Raw genomic sequence first — 16,811 nt, forward strand, 5'->3', positions numbered from 1 at the left:
CTGCTAAGATAATCTATTGAAATAACTGAAATATGAGGAATCTAGAAATGAGTTTCAAGGCTAAGACATCACATAAAAATAGCTGAAATGCCCACTCTCGAGTCAGAAGATGATGGAGGGGAAGCAGGGACAAGGAAGCACATTCCTGGCTCTGTACCTCCAGTGTGGAGCATGAAGAAGGACTTGGAGGATCCATAATGCAGGCGTGATGAAACAAGTGGAAAGGCTTCCAGCCCAAGGGCAGAAGGAAGGGATTTCACTGGGGTGTACCTATGGGCAAAGCCATATTTAGAAACATGAAGCATTACCTGGATTGAAGACTGGAGACAGAGGCCAGGCTTTTTTGGGGGATGCAGTACCTTGGAGGCTGGACAGTCATGCCTTTTTTTTTTTTTTTTCTTTTTTTTTTTTTTTTGGCAAATATTGATGAGTTCAAATGCAGTGGCCAGCCCCAAGAGGGAGCACAGAAAGCTCCTCGGCAGAACATCCTGTAATCTGGTGATTTGTGCATTCCTGTGGGTGGTGGATGTTAAAAGCCTTTCAGGGAGAAAGGTTTCCTACACTTTGTAGATAAAAGGACAGGAGCAGCAGACTCAGCCAGGCGTTGCTCTGACTGCCTTTTGAAGGAAGGAACAGCCTCCCCAGTGCTAGGACAAAAAGCCATGGATACCAGTCACAAGGAAGTGAACCCCAGAAGCTGGAACTTAAACTCCAGAGGGGCAGAATCAATCACTTGCCCCTGCACAGGTTTTGGGCTGCTTGGTTATTCAGAGGACTGGCAAACAAGGGGCAGCTCTTAGGCATTTTGTGGAGTGCTGAGTGTATATACCTGGCGCTAAAAATGCTGTGTGACACCAACAGTCTGCCAGCTCCTGCTACTCCTGTCACGCTGAGTAATCCTCATGCTAGCAGCTGATGAAAAGAAGGGTCAGAAGTTCATTTGACCCAAGCTGGACTTCCAGATAAGCAAAGATAAAGTGCCCAGCTCAGCAGGTCACCTCCCTGCATGGCAAGGATGGACACACCAAGAACGTGAGCAGGAAATGGAGGGTGGTGCCGGGGTGGGCTGGGACAGACAAACACATTTTTGGCCATTCTCAAGGGAGAGGTTATTACACACTTATTACACAAAAGCCAACACATTCCTGATCATGTCTGTCTAGTGCTGAGGCTCTCACAGGATACATGCTCATGCTTATCTTTGAGTAAGTCACAGATGTGTGGTTTTGCTATTTTCAAGCTCCCAAATGAACGGACAGCAATAGTTCTGAAGAGAGTGTTCAGTCAGAGAAAATCAACCTGTAGATGCCTCACAGTGATGAGCTCTACTAAAAGCACCAGAAGGAGTATTTGGGACTATGAACCTTTATGCCCATTTTGTGATTTGAGCTTGCAGAGGCATGTCTCCCTCAAAATTGAACCAGAGGGGAAAATCACCTCTGAAGTCAAAACTGTGTACCTTAAACATATGAGGATATATGGAAATAATATGTAAAAAAATTCAGGTGTTGCCCAACATTGAAAAAATCCAGTAATTTCTCGTGGAAGACTGATGAATACAAACTTTGGTCAGTTTTAAGGAGCTGTCTGCAAATCAACCTGGGAATAGTGTTTTCTGTCTTAGGACTAACTTGTATGTTGTTTCAGAGAAAAGACCCTAATTTGTACCCTAATTGCTGTGTTTAAATAACCATACAGTTATATATATATGTTATATACATGTTACATATAAAAGGCATGACCCTGGGTAAGGAAATGTATCAAAACCTCAACCAGCTGAGCAGCAAGTCACCTACAAAGATACAGATAAAATTGTATCAAGTTTCAATTCACACAGCTGAAGGTGCTTCCTTAAGAAGGATGGAGAGGAGTCCTGCCTCCAGTCCTGAGCCAGTCCCAATAAAGCTTGCTCAGCAACACTGATGCAGTCAGTCCTGTTATCCATACAGACCTGGCAGTGAACACTGGCAAGTAGGAAGATGTGTAGGGAAATAGCAAAACAACAAAGTCTAGAGAGTTTGAACACTACTATTTTTTGCTTAATCAAAAGATCAAGATCCTTTAAAGACCCAGGGCAGGTCAGAATTTAACTATTTTGTTTCAGTATGAAGAAAAATCCATGTGCACTAGTTGAGACAGACTACATCAGAAAATCCCAGTTTTGTCCACACCAGTAAAACTCCAGTGATTAAAAAACACCATTATGGACTCTTTCTCTGAGGCAAGTAAGAACTGGCACTGTCATCCAGGCAGACTGCAGAGCTGGCCCAGGTGGGATTCTGGCTGGGCATGACCCAGCAGAAAAGCAGGGTGTTTCACCTCTGCTGTGGGTACACACTCACAGAACAACTGAGGTTGGTTAGGATCTGTGCTGGTTCCTTCTAATCCTGTCCCCAAGGGCCAGCTTCACAGAGAGGAATGGCAGGGAGCTTCGTTTTCTCTTGCACAGTACAGAGTCTGCCCAGAACCAGTAACACACATTGCACTGGAAGCCCCCTCATTTTGCACTGGGATGCAAACTCAGGGTCTGATGTGGGTGTCATTGCAGAGCCAGTGGCACCTTTCTGCTGCTGTATGTGCATTCTCTGAAGGCTGGAGGGTTGGAAAGGATCCCAGTGTGCTGCTCAGCCTCTGCCCCTGGACTGAAGAAGGATCAAAGAAGCATAAGTATATTGTGATGTGTATTTGTCAATCCTGCTCTAGAAATGCATGGTAATAAATTCCTGAAAGCTCTATTCAATGTTCAATTATAGCTAGCGTTCTTTTTAAAGACTTTCTTAACATCTTCCCTAGTTATACCTTGCTGAAGTTTAAGCCCCTCTCTTCTCAATCACCAGGGGACCTATGGAGCAGTTCACTGCCACCTTTATGACAGCCCATCTCATACTGAATGAATCCTTTTAGATTTCTCCTCAGTCTTCTCAAGGTTAATTGGCTTAAATTCTTGCAGCCTTTCCTCACAGGTGATATTGTCTACAGCTCTGATCACTCCTGTTGGTCTCCTATGGATTCCTGTTGCTCCATCTACTTTCTGAAACACCCATCTGAAAATTGGGCAGGGCATTCAACTGAGACCTTGCTGGGGCTGAAGTGAGTGGAGGGATTGCTTATACCGCTCCTGATCATTCTACAAACACCTTCAGATCCCCAGGTCCTTTCCTGAAATTGATACCTAACTAGCTGTTCCCTACATTTTAGGAAATATGTTGCCTACATTTGAGGAAATATGTTGCCTAAATTTGAGTAGCTAACTGGTTTTGCTTTTGTGTGAAGCTTTGCCTTTATCCTCCCTCCTTTATATTCATCTCATACTACTATTCCATTGTGTTAAAATCCTTTTGAATTATAAACCTGTTGGCCAGAAGGATTTAAAGCAAGATTTCAATTGAACAAAAGCAATATAAACAGGATTCAAGCGCTTTCCAAAGACATATATGATTCTTTGCAGAAAAATATTTGGTTTTTTGTGCAATGATAAATGTCTACCCGGACTGGAGGTGTAGGATGAATTAAAGAGGTTTTTATTAATCTGATTTCCAGGGAATGGAAGATGTTAAAGGATATGGATAATGCCAGGAGAAGGTTAAATTTTAGGTCAAGTATGAGAAAAAGTGAAAGGACTAAAAAACAATCAGCTCCAGAAGAAAAATCAAATATATCACAATCCATAGTATCAGAGGCAGCCAGAGAGTTTGACTACAGCCCAACATTTGCAACACATTTTTAACCTCATCTGAGACCCACAGAGGCCCCAAGGGAAGATGTTGACTTCTCCCAGCTCATATGATACAAAAGCTCATTATATTTAAAGGAAAACTCCCTGGGAAGCTTATTTAATTTAACATCATGGTTCAAGTGAATGGATGGGAAGATAAACAGAGATGGGGATTGCTGGCAGGCAAGTAGGGTGGCTCAGCTTTCAAACTGCTGCAGAATTTATTCATTGTGAAGAAATGAAGTTCTCATAGGTGCCTTTCACATGCAGTTTGGAGTCAATCATCAGCCTGAACAGGCTCTGGGGCACAGCTTAGAGTTAAAAAAAGAGGGAAAAAGTATCTGGCAGAAGTCCTGAGGACACTTGTCTTCTTCACCTAACCAGATACCAATAAAACACTTAGGATAAATCAGCAATTAACTAATTTCTGGACTCAGCTGGATGTGGACTAATGGATCAGTGCAAAGAGGCCAAGTAACCCAGGGAGATATTTAATTTTGTCTCAGCCAATTCTGTAGAGAAAGGCAGTGTAGCAGGCAGCAGCCACTCGTGGAGAGGATGGAGGTTGATTCTCAGGAGCCTGTAACTACAGTACTCTGTTTAACACACAAATTGGAAAATGGGATTGTAATCTGATGCATGGCACTTTTGAATAATTAGATGTGAGAAATTCAGTGTGCACAGCAGATGAAGCTGCCAAAAAATGTAGGGAGGGGGAGAACCAGAGAGGATTTCTACAGTCAGTTTCTGATAGCCTGGAAAACTTGATCATGAAATTAACAACTACAGTAAAAATATAGTTAGCCAGAGAACAGTCTCCAATAAGCCATAAATGCATAAATGTCTTGCCAAATGGCAGAGGAATGAACTGAGGGCACCAAGATTGGAGGTAAAACTATAAGCAATTTTTTTAAAATTTGTGTGATTTTTACTAGAAATAGTATCTATGAGGAGTGGGAGGAAAGGTTAGCAGTGGAAAATTGTCAGTGTACGAAGCAAAAGTTGAGGAAGAACGGAGCTAAATATTGTCCAACTAATTAACCTTGAACGGAGAAGGTGACATGGAAAAATGCACAAAAAATGTGCAAATATTGGCTGGAAGCTGGACCTCCACAATTCAAAACATAAGCAGACAGCATAAAAAATTGCATGGACTTAGAGCAGATAATAACAACATGCTTGATAACAAAAAAGGGACTTCCAGGAACAGGTGGAAGAAGTGCACTTCAAATATGTCTCAAGAGATCCAGCTGACCAGTGACAGCAGTCTGGCTGCTGTCTCCAGAAGGGATGAGCTGATTATTAGGCTGGGGATGTTTCCCAGCAAGGCAAAGACAGGGCACAATTGAAACTTATTTTAAACCCAGAGATGCACTCTCTACTAAAACCATTGCAGAATGGCAGAAAAAAGTGATTCCTTTCCACTCCCTGAATGTTTCTGACAATGTGCTAATACTAAAAGGAAGCATGCCAGCCAAAAGTGAGCCTCTGAGCCAGGGAATATAGTAAATGCTGGCACAGAATGAGGCAACACAGGTGGGAAGGCAAATCCCAAAACACTTCTGGGGCTTCTTCTGGAATGGCACTATATCCTTAATGTGGTGCAGCAGAATGTTTAAAGGGATTTTCTGGCTTGTCTTCCAGCCAGGTGATTGCTGTTGTCTGAGGAATGACACAGGACCAAAACTCAGGTTGGATGGGACCTCAGGAGGTCTCCAGTCCAACCTCCTGCTCAAAGTAGGGTGAGCTATGAGGTCAATAAGAGGCTACTCAGAGATTTGTCCAGTCTGGTCTTCTAATGGTGAAGCAAGAAAAGATGTTTCAGGCCACTGAGGAAATATATCAATAAACTATAATACAACCTTGAACCTGTTCTTTGGCCTCCTTTTTAAATCAGATTAAACAAGAAATGAGAAGAACAGGTTTTGTTGACTCCCAAAAAGTGAAATTAGTTTATTTTTCAGGGTTTTTTCTTAATCATTAACATGAACAAAACTATGTCCTGGGCGATCTAGTAGATTCAATCTCTTAATATACACTTACTTTTGAAAAACTCACACTTTTTTCCCCTCCCCATGTTTAAGATGTTTTGCTCACATAAAATCTGGGGCCAGTGTTTGAGCTATGGTTATTATCAAGTTGGACCAGCACTGGAGATCAGAGTCCTGCTGTCCCACAGTTGTATGTGAGCATGACAAGATTTGCAAGCAGGGCAGTGTTGGTCATGCCACCCCATGCAAACGCCAGCAAACAGCTGAGCTGTTCCATTCCCCACAGACACTGAGCTAAAGTATTTCCAATAGTGCTCTTTCCCCACTACTTCACATGGCAAACAAAGAGATTTACAGATTAACTAAAGGAAGATTCAGGCCATCAAAGACTGAAATTAAACCAGACACAAATCAGTTCAAAAGGCTGTTATTACTGTGTTCAGAGAATCAATTAATAAAATTCCTTCTCACAAAGGATATCTGGAATTAAGTACAACAGATATTTCCCCCTGCCCATTTATTTTGTGATTTCCCATGCTTATTGATCAGTACTTTTGTAGGGTTCTGCAATTCAAATAGAAGTTTTTGTTTCTTGCTCTCCCAGTGCCTCTTTGTAGGTTGTGAGGAAAACAGAATAATTTTAGAGACCAAATTGAGAGCTTCAAGGATGTAAAAGTGCTCTTATGATTGCTCTTGCTCAAGCCTAACCATGTTTTAAAGTCCCTTTCATGCAGAACCAAAATAACCTGAGAAGGTGGTTATTTACTATAATAAGGGTCTTGAGTTCTGTGGTGTGAAATTATTGTTCCACCCAAAGGAATTCGAGGCAGTCATTAAATACTGAATATTTTCACCTATATTTATTTGGGAGGAAATCTGTGGTCAGGACTGGCCTTGCTTCCTATAATGGCTCTTTAGATTCAGACCTCAACTAAGGTTTGGAAAAACTGTACTGCACAGATATTATAATTATACATAGATCAGCACACACATGAGCTAAAACTGATGCCTTGTCCAGAGGACCTTGTTGGGAAATGAATTGCAAGGACTACTCTTTCTCAAGTGGAGAAAGCTTCTCAGTTTCTTTCCTGGAGAATTTGGAGCACTGATACCCCAAGTTCATGGTATGTATCCTGCAAGATGGGGGGACACAAACTTCACCAAGTCTCAAGACTTGGTCAGCAACAATCCTCCAAAATGATGCCAGTTTGCTTTTTGCCCTCACAGCAGTGCACACAGAATGAGCCCTTGGACACGTGTGATAAAGTGGGGCTTTATTTATTGCTTGGCCTTCTTCCTTCTCTTAGCTGATTCTTTGGGAATTTAAAACCCTGAAGAAACTGTGACACAAGGAGAATAAAATATTAACTTTGCCTCTTGCATGACAACCTACACAAAGTGCACGTGTCTGGGGAACTGTGACTGACAGTCATTTGTGAAGGGCTGTGTTTGAAAATTTGTACGGTGACCTCTGCAGGTCTGTAGCTTCAGATTTGAACAGATGTCAATTCACACAAGTGGATTGAGGTTCTTTTTGTTCTTAAGCATGTTTTTGGGTTTTGTCAGGCTGAAGGGGCTTGAAAAAATACACCATCCATTCAATTGTAAAGTATGCATCCTAAGAAAAATGCACAAGGTGAAAATCAGCTGGGAATGTACCAAAAATTATTATTTCTTCCATATGGTAGGAAGGTTAGCAATGCAGTGTTACAGAAACAGGGCTCAGTTAGTAGAGACCTCCCAAAACCAGTAGATCTTCCAGAGGAGTGAAAGAGATGAGACAGAACATTTCACACTTACTCAATGCCACTGCAAACACAAAGGGTTTGAAAACAGCAAAAACCAGAAGGAAACTTGTGCAACCTGCTCTCTGCTGGAGAGGTGGGACCAGGGCCCCTGGCACGGTGTCACAGCCATGCAGGCTGGATCCCCCTGCCAAAAAGCTGACCCCAGTTAATGTGCAGCAGCTTCTGACTTTGCTTGCATGATCAATGCCAGTTTGATAAGAACCAATTTTTAGAAACTACTGACTCACGTCAGCTGACAGGTTATGTATGATTAATAAGCAACATAAGAAAACAATGTTTAATAGTTTAATGGCTTTAAGTGCAAAGTAAAATTAATTAATTATACAAATTAAAAATGCTGCAAAGCCTTTACAATCATACAGTTCTAGAATTTAAATTGTATTACTGTGATAACTTGACGTCTGATGCTGAAATATATTGAACAACTCTTAAAAGTTTTGTGCTTGACTTTTACTTTTGAATAATTAGTAGACTTCAAGGACAATTTCATATTCCACAAGCACAGAGACAGAATTTGTAAAACAGTAATGTTATGAAACAAATCTCATTTGAAGAATAAACTACAGAAAAACAAATTATTAATAAAAAATCCAAACATTGAAGTAAAAGCCTGAATCCTAAAAAGGATAAGGCTGAATCTTAGAATTTATCTAAACAATATTTATCATTGTATCAGTAATAAAAATAATAAATTAGGCAAAACTGTAATACTTTGTCTAAAGTATGCTAAGGCTATGGTGCAAACTCAGTTTGAAATTAATTGAATGGACAACAATCTCCTTATTTTTGATACATTTAAGCTTCTAGTTTTGTTTACCTGTTTTGCTCCAAAATTCTAGACAAAAAAAAGTTCATTAACTCTTTTTCTAAGTCTGAGGAATGGGACAGTTAATATGTGATGAACACCAAGCAGTACATTCTACTCACAAAATACAAAATAAGCAGTTAAGCATCTGACACAGTTCAAATACTGCCAGCTTATAAGTATTTCTACACAAGCACTTCACAAAATATTTAACATTAAAGTCTAAACATCTGTGTAACTCAAATATATTTGTGATGCTCCCAAAGGGTTAATACTGTCTTGTTTCATTTCTTACATGTAGTAATTTAGCTGTGAACAAAAGCAGCTCCCTGCTGGATACCTTGGCTAAAGGAAACACAATGAACTGGTAAAAACCAGTTTTATCTCACTGCTGTTGCCTAGGGCTACAGACAAAATGAAGTAAAAAAATTCACATGCAGAGTATTAGGTGCTTATGAAAGATCCAGCAGCGCTGTTGCCTAGTGATTCAGCGAGGAATCAGCACAGGCCAATGAGGTGTTTGGGTACTGAATAACATCCCCAATGACTGCTTTACATCTCCTGCAATTCTGTCATACACCCCCATGATTTCCCAGTGGTGAGAATCACTTTCAAGGGAACCTGTCAGGGAAAAAAAAAAAAAATTAAACAAATAAACACATCACATACGGCAAGATTACTATTTTTGCTTTTCCCTTTGGATGTGATACAGCTCCAGAGTACATGACTATCCAGTGTGGAATGTCCTTCATTTGTATTAATACTCAATTATTGCTACAATTCTGATAAAAATACCTTAACAATTTAAACTAACCTTTGGTTTTCAAATTGCAAATACACGTTACTGAATTGCAATGAATACACTAAAGCAAGATTCATCTCATGCTTTTAAAAGAGCTACAAATGATGGATTTGATGTTTATCATCAGCAACTTTGTCAGCAATGCATAAAGATACTAGGGTTTTTTACCCCCCCCACTTTTCAAGTTCTGGGGTATTTTTATTGTTGCTTTGGTTTAATTTCAGTTTGTTTTGCAGTTCCTGGTGCTCTTGTATACAGTAGATTTGTTGACATGAAAGCTGCCTCATTAGCATGGACTATATTTTGGGAAAAAAAAGCTACTTCAAAGATAAAACATCCTTTACCTCAAAGAAGAAAAAGAGATCTCTCCCCATTAAGACTATATGTGTGCTCTACTTTAGTGACATTTTGTCTCCATATTAAGAAATAACATTCATATTAAGGGAGCACATAATACATATTTAGTTGAAGTCTGCTGAAGGAGAGCAGGAGCATTTCACAAAAATCTTTTCATCTTCAACATCTCTAATCCTAAAAGACATTTTTCTAGTGTATAGAAGGGTAAACAACATGAACAAAAAAAAAAAACAAACCAGACTTGTTTTTTAAAGATCACTCTCAATTTCTTCTCTGAGATCAAACTTTATGTTTTCTATCTGGCCTTTGTCATTGATCTCTTTTTGAGGCTTCAGAGGAAGGTGAAGTATCTCCATGAGGGATGTAACCTAATGTGCTGCACGAGCAGAAGTATGCCAGGATTGCCACAGTAATTTGCTTAGGAAAAGGAGACCAAACAAAGGTAATGAAATATGTATCTCCAAATACTTCTACTGCCTACTAAAAAGTTCTAATCTTTGAAAGCCCCAGATAACTACTTATTGTCTAAGAAGGTGTTTCTTTTCACCTACTAAGGCATAGTTGGTGTTTAAAGGAGAATTACTGTTCTCATGGGAATGACATCTTGAACGCACCTGCTTAATGCATTGAGAAGGATTTGTCAGTGTGTGACAGTAAAACACCTTAGACAGAGGTGAATAACAAGGGATGTCCCATTTGTTCACAGGACATTGAAACCTTCTGCCACTTAATGGTTAGTCTGAAAAATGTAACACTAAAATGATATTCTACCCCTGCAACTAGGAACACTCTCAGTAACCATGTCAACATTTGTCTTTCTTAGAAACCTATTACAGTGCTTATATTTATTTCATGACCATGACTTCCTCAGAGAAAGTATGAATGAAAAAAACACCAAAAAAGTCTCCTTAAACTTTTCCTATTGAGAAAGGACTCTAGTGTTGCTATTCCCTTTATATGCCACCAATAATACCATATTTGACTATTTTTAAGAACCTTATAGCAGCACGAATGCCAGGTAACTAATGCAGTAATTAAAAATATTTAAATGTAATATACTTTGGGAAATCCCCAAGGAATTTGTAACAAAAGAAGAAAGGCAAACACTTTTCATCCCAGTGTGGCCAAAAAGTCTCACTGGACCATTTAGCAAACAGGAATGTAAAATCTTACAAAGGTTACGTGAACAGCGAGGGGGGAAATGAGTATGGGAAGCAGAAAGAGTAATTTAGATCTTGGATACCCTTCATTATCCTTTCTCAATTTTTGTGGGAAGGATGGGTTCCCTAATGACTCATAAAGGGTTTTATAACTGTAAGACCTCCAAAGAAAGTCTCACAAAGTGGCTGGAGTTCTGCAATAGATACAGAAGATCTGCAGGAAGAAATACAAGACAAATTATCAAGTAGTTTTCTTTTTCAGCTGTTTCCATTAGTGCAAGTCTGTATGTTGCAACCATTTCTGAACTAATTAGAATAAAGCTGTTTCTGTCCCTGACTCTTCATGGGTATTGCTGCTGAGTGAGTGACCTGGCAGCACCAAGTACTCCATTTGTCAGGACACTGGAAACCCTTGGGCTGTTGCTCACTGAAGTTTAGGGATTCCCAGGAGCTTCAGTCTTTTACCAAGCAACAAAAAGCTGAGCAGTAGGCTACAGTGACAGGTACCAGTTTTGTAGAGAGAAAAACATAATTATTTTCTAATGTAATTACAATTAGGTCCAATATAATGATGGCTGTGTAGTTACCTCCTCACTTTCTACAGATGTTGCTCTGGTAGATGATGTCCTCTATCTTTAGCAATGACCAGTGATTTTGTTTGCTTTGTGTGTTAGGCATCCACACAGAAATGTTAAATAGACCCATTTTCTAAGTGAAAATTACTGAAGAAAGATCTTTTGCAATATTTTTTTCAGCAGTAACGAATGCCTGGCACATGTAGAAAGCCAGGCACATATTAAAGGGACATATTTCTCACTCTGCCACACCTAACAAGTTTCATGGCAAAGAATGAAATAGATTTTTAAATTACCACATGCATTGCTACAACAATCTCACTTTCCAAAAGTGAGATAACTTTCAAAAACTTTAACTTTCAGTTATTTTCCTTTGGAACTTTTATAGTAATTTGAAAAAGCAATTACTGCAAATATGAAAATAAAATGATTGAAGTAAAAAGCAAAATAGTTGTTTCTAGATTCTTAATATAATAACGATGATGATGCACAAAGCTAAGCATGCCTGAGAAAGAAATGGAAATTCAAAATTGTCCCTACCTTCAGTGGCACTTCCAAGGATGTGGTTTGCTGCAGAGACTCCATTATTCTTTTTACCAGTGCTATAAGGTAAATTTGAAAACATACAGCTTTATTTTCCATGTTAGAATTGTTATAGATATATATATTTTTTTAAATATTCTGTCACATAATACCTGCATTTCTGCATAAAAAATTACCACTCACAACTTTTCCAGATTATTTTAAAGTTATATTTTATCTCTTGTGAACAGTTTAATTTCTTTTTTAAAAATGAATTTTAGGGTAAAATTTACAGAATTATTTAATTTATATATCCCATGTATAAAGAAGTATAGCACTACTACATTTCATATAAAGGTATGTAGAGCATGTGTGTGCTCAGTTTTCAACTTCACTACTCATAGCTATCTGTTTGATGACATTTTATATATTTTAATTTTCTTGTGCAACCATAAAAATCACTTAAAAAAAGAAGCTAGAAAAAAAGCCCACAAGAATCTGAACTTTAAAAAATATTTTACTCTTCAAAGTAAAAAGATCAGAACCAATTTTTTAAAAAAATCATCCCCATGGCACAGTAGAGCTATCAGGACTTGAAACAATTAAACTTCAGTATAATTCATGTAACTTAACAACTCATCATGCCATAACACTATGCTCACTATTACTGTGCAAATGCATCTATAATTATTCCAAAACAATCATCTGGGATCAGATTTGCCATCACTGGTCCTGCTAATTAGTGCTTTGCTTGACAAAGCTTGCTGCTTCAACACATACTGTTCTAATAAAAAACAAGGACAGGATCAACAGCTTTTTAAATGGAAGATATTTTTGGCTAGTGGAAGTGAAGCAGGAATACCAGGTGGCCCCAGAACCTGCACTGCTCTGACAGGATGGGTGACTAAATAATGGATGTGGTCATGTGCCTCACAGGGCTGAGGAGGAGCAGGGTCTGTGATATGAGCTGGAAATGCCACAGCAAACCCACACGATTCCTGAGCAGCTTCCTTTGAAGTTATCCCTCGCTGCACATCACAGCTCTTTGGCAGCTGAGGTTAGAGGCAAGGGAATGACATGAACTCTAAGAAGCTGTGGATGTTGTTGCTCTGGCTGCTGCCAAAACCTTTTCTAATGATGGCAGCAATGAAGAAGAGTCTGTAGTGTTTCATGTCGTGTCACTGACACAGGCTGGATTGATAATAATGATGAGGATACGCAGCAGCCTCTGCCTGAACAGTGCTCAGACCGTGCTGGCTCACTCAATTTGTGTGCTAATGAGCTGTCATATGCTTTTCCATGAAGTCCAAACTATGCAGTAACTCAAAGTATCAGCAGATCAAGTGGCAGAGCTGAGGAAACCAAGACATTTGCTGACACATCTATGTACAACTACACCTGTAAATTTGCTTCAAGTTAGATTTGAGGTAGTTCATGGTCCACCTTGGGACAGAGCAAAATTTTTTGAGCGCAGAAACAAACATTGCAATCCACAGATTGTGAAAGGAGAAGTGCTGGCCTAAATAATTACTCATTTGTAATCCAGTCCAAGTCAACGTGGCTATTAATAGAGGAGTGTTGGACTGCCTCTGTCTTGAGAAGCCCACTCTGAATTTCAACAAGCTGTCAGCTCCAGGAGGTCAGCAATGCAGCAGATGCTGGGGCACCCCAGCCAGGTGGGATGCCTTCAGAAGGCTCAGTGTGCTGCCAGTCAGTCCTGGGTAAACATTTTTTCCAAGCTATGACTACACAAAACCTGAGAGGATAACACCTGAATTCTGCACTTCTCATGCAGAATCACTCAGCCCTGTGTGTTCCCCAGACACTTATGAAGGGCACACTCAACTGTTCAGCTTAACATTTCTTGTGTTGTTAGATAAATAAACAGCAATAGAGCATTTGGGCAAGGAGAGGAATAGATCTTCTTGACAAAATGAATTCCAGTAGATAGTAAATGATGGAGCATGAGTAAGCAGCATCCCTTCCTGGGCTGAAATAAGTGAGTGATATGACAAAGGCTGCTGCCTGCCTGTGCACTGAGTTAGACCTGTTTTCCCCAAGTTCTCTAGACCTCTGAATTTGACTATTCTGTCCCATTTAGCTGTTATCCCCAGAAGGGGATTCACGATGGCAGCAATGACTGCAGCAGCTTTCTCTGTTGGTTCACACACTTTTTGCTCTAAGGCATCTGGCACAATCAGAATTCTGCTGCATTCTTAAATACTCTTAATTTTAAAATGCACAGATTAAAGTGGCCACATCAGTGAACAAACCCAATGGTTCCTCATTCACTTTGACAACCATTAAAAACCTCTCCATGGTTTTGCTTCATTTTCTTCTTTCCTTTTTTTCTGTCAGTTCAGCTCCCTGTTCTCTTTCTCATGTCACACTGACTTTTCTCTACCCAGAGTTTAGTAAAGCCATTCATTTCAAGCAATCTGAAGTTGTTGTGCCTGCATTTCAGCCTTTTGAAACCACTCCTTTGCAAATATCAGGAAAAAGCAGCTGGATTGCCATTCCTGTTCAGTGGTCTGCTAAGACTGTAAACAGTGAAGGACAAATTTAAATACATTACAGTCTTTGCACAAAAATAAATAGGTATAGTGGCTGAATACATTTAGGCTGGAAATTTAAAGTTCTAGATTTTGTAGAGACAGAATTCTGGAATAGTCCTTAGTGGGAGTAATTTTTCATATGAAGATGATAATTTATAAAAGAGACCATATGGCATGGGGGTATGTAATCACAGGAGAGGTTCCCTTTAGTCCCATGTACATAATATCTGATTCTCCCACTATTTTCTCAAATCTCCTTGAAAATTTCCCTCTTTCTCAAGGCTCACAATAAATAATCAGACATACACAACTATATCTTCTTTATCTCATATACAGTTTAGAGTGTAGTCACTTAAAAACAGAACCACAGTGTCTAAATAAATCTGTCTCTACCACTCTTAATTTTTTGTTTCTTTTCTAAGATTTAGACTGGAGACTTTGGGGATAATGATTATTTCTGTTCAGTCAAGAATCTAGTATATCTGGGGCATATAAATTATTAATTTTAAAATGTTCCTTTACAGCCAGCCATGTACTGCAATAGCATCTGCAAAATGCTGTTCTCCCCATCTTTGCAAGTTATCTCTCAAAACCCATAGTCAGCAATTAGGAGAACTGTTGATTATGCTCATCTTGAAATGCTTTGCAAGTGCTAAGTATGCATGCTAAAATACTATGTATAAAAAAAAATGGTGACAGCAAAGTTAAAAGATTATAGAGGAACTGAAATTTTAACATATGCTTAAACCTATATTAGATTTTCTTGATACTGACCAGAATAAATATGCTTCTTGAAAGTGCTGTGAATAGGAACAAAGATAAGACACGCATGCCTGCTGTGGAACAAAAGCTTATTTGTCCCTATCAAACTGAAGACATTTTTCAAGTGCACTCACCTATGAAATTATGATTCCAGAAACATGTCAAAGCTGGCCAGACATATGATCTATGGAACGGGGATTTTTGCAAATTGAAAGCTATCTAGAGGCACCTTTAGTTTACGCACCAGTGTTTTTCAAGTTAGAAAAAGGCAGCTCAGAGGACAGGAAATGTCACTAACTTGTGATGACCAGTTCATTCTTTTGTTCTTCTGTTACTGCAGTCCCATTTAGAACATGTGCATATTTTAATGCAGCTACTTCAGTACCAAATAAGCATAAAATTGTAGCAGAATAAAATGAAATTTCGTGTAATCTGTGTGTGAGCCAAAAATGTGTACTGGCAGATGTTAAAACAAAATCTAAGATACTATTCTTTGGGTAGCAAGTGATCTTAATACCAACATACATAGGTTTCATTTATATTGATTTTTGTTTTGGGGCATTTTTTTTTGGTTGTGTTTTTGATATTTGGTTTTTGCTTTGGTTTTGGGGGGTTGTTTGTTTGTCTGTTTGTTTTAACTGGTCATTTCAGTATTCTTAAATTTAAGGTAAGTACTTCAGCTAAAATATTTTATACCTGGTAAAATATTAGAAAAAGTGGTTTCAAACTCTACATTGTACATGTATCAAAAGTACAAACAGATGCAGAAATTCTTTAATTCTATCAATACTGTGTAATTATAAATGAATTCTAAAAAAAAACACCTTTAAAAATTACTCTAACGCACGGTGATATTGAACACAAAGCACTGGAATACATCTATTTCTACAAAAAGGTGTTATTTCAGATACCAAGTATCTTTCATTTAATTATCACTAATGGATGCAATCAAGCAGAGAGAAAGGCATAGGAGAAGCCACAGTAATTGCCACTGGCAAGGTTCACCTTTCAAACTCACCAGTTATTTATAGAACACACATTACAAGCCAGATTCTATAGTTGTAACTACAGGTATCCCTGTACTGTAAAAAAAAAAAAAAATTAAAAAAAAATTTGCTTTTCTTCCCCACAGAGTGTGCTCCCCTTTTTAGCTGCAATGCATTCAGCATAATCCAAGGCCAAAGAGGCAGTTCAAACACAGCATGGAGCACCAGTGTCAGAAACAGCCCCCACAAAATGAAAAGTTGAGTTCTGACATTCCTAAATACTCTTCCAGAGTCTCTACACAGACTCACAGTCTGATTTGGGGACAGGCTGTCTACCTGGTTACACAGACTTCAGGACTCAGAGACACTGAGCCTTCTCAGAACCAAGAACACAGTTTTTGGCATTCCCATAATATCATCATCTGCCTTTCTGCTTCCTGGGCTGCTGGAGAGCTCAAGATGCGAGGAAGCCAGACAGGCAAGCTGGCCAGAAAGCAGGCAGATTATTGATGGCAAAGCTGAGAGTCTTCTGCCCAAGCAAAACGAATTTCTGCCAAATGTTTTGGTTTGAACTTCCCAAGCACCCTCTAATAGGAAATTAGGATTTTAAAAAGCTCTTTTGCTGTCATGTTTTTGCCCTAAACAGAGAATTGAAGGAAATGATGTGCCATATCTTTGATGAAAATTGTACCATTCAGAGCAGTATGTGCTTCATTGTATTTCAAAGTGTGTCAAAGCTTGGGCACTCAAAACCTTATTACAAATAAATGATA

The 16,811-nt window shown here is 39.0% G+C and overlaps 1 protein-coding gene across 1 annotated transcript in view; it reads right to left on the reverse strand.

Moving 5' to 3' along the window:
- Nucleotides 1–8,871: 8,871 nt before the first annotated feature.
- The window catches only part of POLN (DNA polymerase nu), an 88,422-nt gene continuing 80,482 nt past the window's right edge, over nt 8,872–16,811 (reverse strand). Inside the window, exons 23-24 of the mRNA XM_041458410.1 lie at nt 11,754–11,815; nt 8,872–8,940 (exon numbers count right to left, since the gene is read on the reverse strand). Of these exons, the coding sequence (XP_041314344.1) occupies nt 8,872–8,940; nt 11,754–11,815 (131 nt within the window). The remainder of the gene's footprint in view (nt 8,941–11,753; nt 11,816–16,811) is intronic.

The sequence above is a fragment of the Pyrgilauda ruficollis genome, unplaced genomic scaffold (genome assembly GCF_017590135.1).
Source record: "Pyrgilauda ruficollis isolate IOZ18807 unplaced genomic scaffold, ASM1759013v1 scaffold1, whole genome shotgun sequence".
Taxonomy (NCBI): Eukaryota; Metazoa; Chordata; class Aves; order Passeriformes; family Passeridae; genus Pyrgilauda; species Pyrgilauda ruficollis.